Genomic DNA, 3,248 nt, shown 5'->3' on the forward strand with positions numbered 1-3,248 from the left:
CTCTTCTGGTCTTCTTCCAATGGATCCAGTGTATCCATGTAGCCAGAATTCGAGTTATATGGGCCTTCTTCAGAACGTACAAAATAATAATGTTCAGGAAAACTTTCCTTATGAAAGTTTTCCTTCCAGTGTGGACATAGGAACCTCCGAAATCCCTCCTTTCAGTTCCCAACAGTTTGAGCTCCATCCCAACCTCAGGACACACCTGCGGAGCGTATGGTGAGAAGGAAATGGACGCCGCGTGATGATGAAGTTGTGATAAGTGCATGGCTTAACACTTCAAAGGACCCTATTGTCAGCAATTCTATGAAGCTACGGACCTTCTGGAAACGCGTCGATGAGTTCTTTGCAGCAATGATGAATGAGAAGATAGAGAATGTTCATTGTAAGCAGAGGTGGAACCGAATAAATGATCAGACGAACAAGTTTTGTGCTGCATTCGCTGCTGCAGAGAGACAAGCAACCAGCGGTCAGTGTGACAGAGACATGTTAAAGCGTGCTCATGAAATCTTCTACTCTGATCAGGGACAGAAGTTCACCCTCGAGCACGCGTGGTGTGTCCTGCGCTATGAACAAAAGTGGATAAGCCTGAACACACCTATGCCGGCCGGTTCAAAGAGAAAGAGTGGTGAGACCAGTTCCCAAACTGAAAGCGCACATGTCGTTGAGGACAGCTCCGAAACTCCAAAGCGTCCTGAAGGTATCAAGGCTGCGAAAGCAAGCAGGAACAATAGAAAAGGAAAAGATATTGAGGACTATAAGACCATTATGGAGGGGAAGATGGAAGAACTCGACAAGAAGGAGAAACTGTCGAAGCTGGCGATATTGGATACTCTACTAGCTAAGAAGGATCCACTAAGTGAGAGTGAAGAAACTGTTAAGAACAAGCTGTTGGCCCAACTCTTCTAGTTTCTTAATTCTATGTCTCTTTTTGATGTATTAAAATCTTACTTGTTGTCGTCGTGTAGGTTTGTGTAATGTGTGCTATGTATCTGTCTAGTGTAATCTTAGATTTGTCTAATATCTATCGTTTATTAGACTCGTCTATTGATCTGACTGCCGACAATATCGATCGATGTTTTGACAGATTGTATCGATCGATATGTTTGTCGTCGATCGATTACTCTATTTGAGTATCGATCGATATAGCTTCAAATCGAATTGAATATATGTTCACCAAGATCATAGACCGGCTCTCGCTTAACCCTAGAGGATCTCAGCTTATACAAGATGATGTCAGGAGAATGATTTATGAATTAAATCACTTCCAAGATCATATTCTAGTTAGCTACTCTAGAATAAGCATTAGGGTTCATCAGGATAATGAGTATACAACTCAACAATCTATAGTTGGGGCTAATCCCTCATAACTATTTGAACCCTAAATCTAACAAAGGAATCTACTCAGACATGGCTAAGTGATTCATAGCATCAAGGTAATAATAGAGATTCATAAGATAGAAGATTAAACAATTAAGTTTCTCTAGATAACAAATCTCTTTGTATCTTCTTCTAGATCTTAGGATTCTATAACCTTTGATGAATATAGAATGAGATGAAAAGAATACTTTAGATTGATTAATGAAATGTACTTAGAACAAAGCAAGTAAAAGAATAAGAAGCGTAAAAAGCATACTTTGCCAAAACACATAGGCAAAGGTATAAATATTGAGTTCAATTAGGTTAAAAACTCGTCAGGGGCATTATTGTAATAATGGGAAATCTTGGGCTTCAAGTCGATTGAGAATATTTATTCTTCTTCTGCACGCTCGATATCGATCGATAGTACTAGGCGTACATCGATCGATGGGGTATCTCGTCATCGTTTCTTCGGATGCGTCGTCGGTCGATTATACAGGATGTGTATCGATCGATATGTATCTCTGGATGTCGACCTTAACGTCTGATTTTATAGTCATCTCGGGAAAACTCTCCTTTAAGCTCCATAATGGCACCTAAAACGTCACTTTACTCCAAAATGCCCTTGAACCTGAAAACATACCTAAAAGACTCCAAAACATAGATATATATAGTAAAATCATAGAAATACCATGGGTAAAAGTGGGTCAAAATCATGGTATATCAATATTAAACCAATGGGTAAGTTGACCAAGCCACTTGCAACACTGTGCATTTTATCCGTTAAATTTGATTCAATTCATTATTCGTTTTGATTTGATCCGAAAACTTTGGATATTCGTAAACTATCGAAGCACAAATACTAAAAATCAATATCCGTTAAAATCGAAGAAAATCACAAATATTAAAAATTTTAAAAGCGGATATTCGATTCGATTCGTCAATATATAAATACATGTATATTTTGACTATATTTAAAATTTTATATGTAAAAATTATATATGAAATATGTAAATTCGCTACTTCTTTTAGTTTTTATCTTATATATCATGTAAACATACATTTTATAATAAAATTTTGTAACGGATTTTTAAGATTATTTGTTCTAATCAAAATATATGAAATATCTGTAAGTATTTGTAAATATTCGTAAATATTTATTTATTTTCCGGATACGTTTTTCTTAGTATTTATATTTTTCCGAAGTAAAGCAAATCGGAAAATTAGTTATCTGTAACATATGAAGCAAATCACAAATACCTTCAAAAACCCGAATATCTGATCCGTGCCCAGAGCTACTTTGCATATCTATAGTTTGCGGCATATATGTTTTTTTTTCTTCGTTGCCTTGGCCTAGTGGTAAAGGGGCTCCAGCTGAAGCTTCCGCCCTTGATTCGAGTAGCATTGACCACCCAGACTAACATTAAACCGCAAGAAAATGTGGAGTGCCGTGGGTTTCGTGGGATTAGTCTTTGGACCTAGAAAGCCTTTGAGATCCCACGGTTATAAAAAAAAACAATATACAGTAATGAAGCTTGTTGAGACGATGATAGGCAAGTCTCACCGGTAGGCCTGGGCATCCAGGTCCTCGGGTCGGGTTCGGGTTCGGGTCTTATCGGGCCCGGGTCCTTGGGTCCTGAAAGTTTAGACCCATATAGGTGCTTATAATTTTTTGGGTCAGTTCCAGGTCGGGTCTTGTCGGATCCGGGTCGGTTCGGATCTATAATTTTAAAACCTGTAAAATAACCATAATTTTTCGGTTCCAGGTCGGATCTTGTCGGGTCCGGATCGGGTTCAGACTCTGAAAAATACATGACATACTCAAACTCACTCAAATTAATCAATATTTGTCATATATATATATACATATATCTAAATATTTACAAAAT

The 3,248-nt window shown here is 37.7% G+C and overlaps 1 protein-coding gene across 1 annotated transcript; it reads left to right on the top strand.

The window, feature by feature from the left end:
- The first annotated feature begins 216 nt into the window (after positions 1-216).
- LOC106378518 (glutathione S-transferase T3-like) lies at positions 217-909 on the top strand. Its single transcript, XM_013818634.1, has one exon. It carries the CDS (start codon positions 217-219, stop codon positions 907-909), a length of 693 nt encoding a protein of 230 aa, XP_013674088.1.
- Positions 910-3,248: the final 2,339 nt, after the last annotated feature.

Source organism: Brassica napus, chromosome C1, assembly GCF_020379485.1.
Source record: "Brassica napus cultivar Da-Ae chromosome C1, Da-Ae, whole genome shotgun sequence".
Classification (NCBI taxonomy): domain Eukaryota; kingdom Viridiplantae; phylum Streptophyta; class Magnoliopsida; order Brassicales; family Brassicaceae; genus Brassica; species Brassica napus.